The 2,170-nt window shown below is 34.2% G+C and overlaps 1 protein-coding gene across 2 annotated transcripts in view; it reads left to right on the top strand.

Moving 5' to 3' along the window:
- LOC113404979 (ubiquitin carboxyl-terminal hydrolase isozyme L5) overlaps positions 1-1,747 on the top strand; it is a 30,905-nt gene extending 29,158 nt beyond the window's left edge. For both annotated transcript variants that reach the window (XM_026656033.2, XM_026656034.1), the window contains one exon: positions 1,053-1,747. In XM_026656033.2, coding sequence (XP_026511818.1) covers positions 1,053-1,097 — 45 coding nt within the window. In that variant the 3' untranslated portion in view covers positions 1,098-1,747. The remainder of the gene's footprint in view (positions 1-1,052) is intronic.
- The last annotated feature ends 423 nt before the right edge of the window (positions 1,748-2,170 follow it).

Here is a 2,170-nt window from a genome sequence, read left to right as displayed (position 1 = left end):
ATATTAGGGTGATCTGTGTGTAAAGAAAGTTTAGCTTGATTTAGAGCTCCATATATACACATCAAGAGAAAAGTCACTCCTCAGAATTCTGTTGCCGATCTTAGTTTAGTGTGCAGCTACCACAGCAAATGATACGATGAATAACAAGATAGAAAACGAAGAGGGATTTCTATTTCAACAATGACAGATTTTTATTTATTTATTTATTTATTGCATCCTAAGGGAAATGATTGCCTGTCTGATCTTCTCACATAACTATTCAACACAACATTTTCTAGTTGAATATTGGTAAAAACCAAAATTTGCATATTAGTATTTTACTAAATGGTATTATAAAAACGATGTACCAGGCTGCAAGTTTGTTGCAAAACAATTACGTTCATTTGTATGGAACGTAGACTTTTAACACATTGTGGAAAACTGAGCAAGAAATTCTATTTGCAAATAACCTCGCTCTTAGTTTCTGTATTTTTCTTCCTCTGTGCTTCTTGATGATGAAGCAAAATACCGGTAAAAAGATCTTTGTTGCTTCAGAGCTCATAAACTGATTATTCTTCACTTGAGCTCATTTTCTGTTTGATTTATATGATTCTTCCCATCGCTCCAATTGTGATATTCATACAGAGGATTATGATTGTCAGGTGGAGAATAAACTGCATGAGCAGATGATCTCCAGAATAATAAAAATCTTATTGTTAGATATCTCTCCTTAGTTATGTGAAAAAAGATAGAAACTTAAGACTAAACTGTTTTTTAAGTAAAGTGTTGGTTTTTTCAGATTTTTCCACAAGGAGTCAAGAAGTCTTTAACCTGTTTTGCATTATATAAGCGTATGCCCAGAGATGATATTAAGGTTTAGTAACTGCATGTGCGGCATTCGACGAGCATCCAAATAATGTTTAAAAGTGGCTTTTGTTAGAACACAAATGATATTTTACTGTATGTTCCAGGAGGTAACAGACAGGCATGTATATTTTGAGTTGTAGACAAAAGTAGGCAGTATTCTCATCATAGTATAACATGCTCCTTTTTTTTTTTTTAAACCTTTTTAGGCAAAAGAAAAACAGAATGCCAAGAAAGCTCAGGAGGCCAAGTGAAGATAATTTTGGAGGAAAAATATATACAATAATGTGCTTCTGACCTTGTTTTCATGAAACAAGCCTACAAGACTTTTCCATAAACTTTAAATTTGTCCAGCGCACGTTTGACAATTGTAACAGTTTGTCTTGTATCGTATGTACGGGTCTATAAATCTCCTCCCCTTGCATCATGTGCATGTAGTATCTACTAAGTAATGTTTAGAGTCTCTTGATCAAATTCCATTATTTAACGGTTGTATCTGATCAATTCCTCATAGCTTATTGGGAAGTAGAACTGCCATTGTTGTAGATCTGAAAATGTGCAAATAATGTACCCATATATTTTAATCTCTTCCTAATGAAAATATTTACACCTTATCCCACGTTAAGGGACTTGGATTTCTAATGATGCAGAGAATGTCAGAATTTTAAAATAACGGTTGGGCTTTCTCTGTTCATCACCATTAACAGTTATTATAGTCTCTGACTCTCTTCACCAACTTCCTCCGTGTCTTTGTTTTTATGAACTTTGACTAATTTTTTACAGAGTTGAAAAGTATGAATTTAGCTGTAAACCACTTGCAAAGACCAATGTGTAATCTCAAAAGATCTGCATTGCTTTAGTAGAAAAGATAATAAATATTCCCATTTTTATTTTGGCAAACTTTCTTCAGGTGGTATTTTGTAGCCCTATCACTTAGTACTGTGACTGTTTTGGATAGGATAGTACTTGAAATCTTGGCTTCTTGGCCATATACATCAAACTTGCAACAAGGAAGTTCACCATTTGATTTCAGGAGATAATATTTTTGGAGATGTGTTTATTCCACAGTTTTAGTTGTAAACCTTTAAACATACACTTTGGTAGTTTTGTGGGCGGGTTTCTTGACCAGCAGGAGAGACCGATTTGGGAGGGGCAGGAGGTGACTTAACCATATAAGAGAACTAAATGCATGGGAAAACTTAAAATACCAGAGTTTAAAAACAAAATTTCAGTGAAGACCTCAGTCCAGACCATGGGAAAACTAGCATTGCAATTACTCTTACTCACTGATTTCACTAGCTCTGCTCTGCTAGTGAAATAAATCTGC

Source organism: Terrapene carolina, unplaced genomic scaffold (genome assembly GCF_002925995.2).
Source record: "Terrapene carolina triunguis isolate 2854851 unplaced genomic scaffold, T_m_triunguis-2.0 Scaffold211, whole genome shotgun sequence".
In the NCBI taxonomy this organism is placed as follows: Eukaryota; Metazoa; Chordata; order Testudines; family Emydidae; genus Terrapene; species Terrapene triunguis.
The sequence above is the reverse complement of the archived record's forward strand: the minus strand, read 5'-3'. Positions and strand labels throughout refer to the sequence as shown.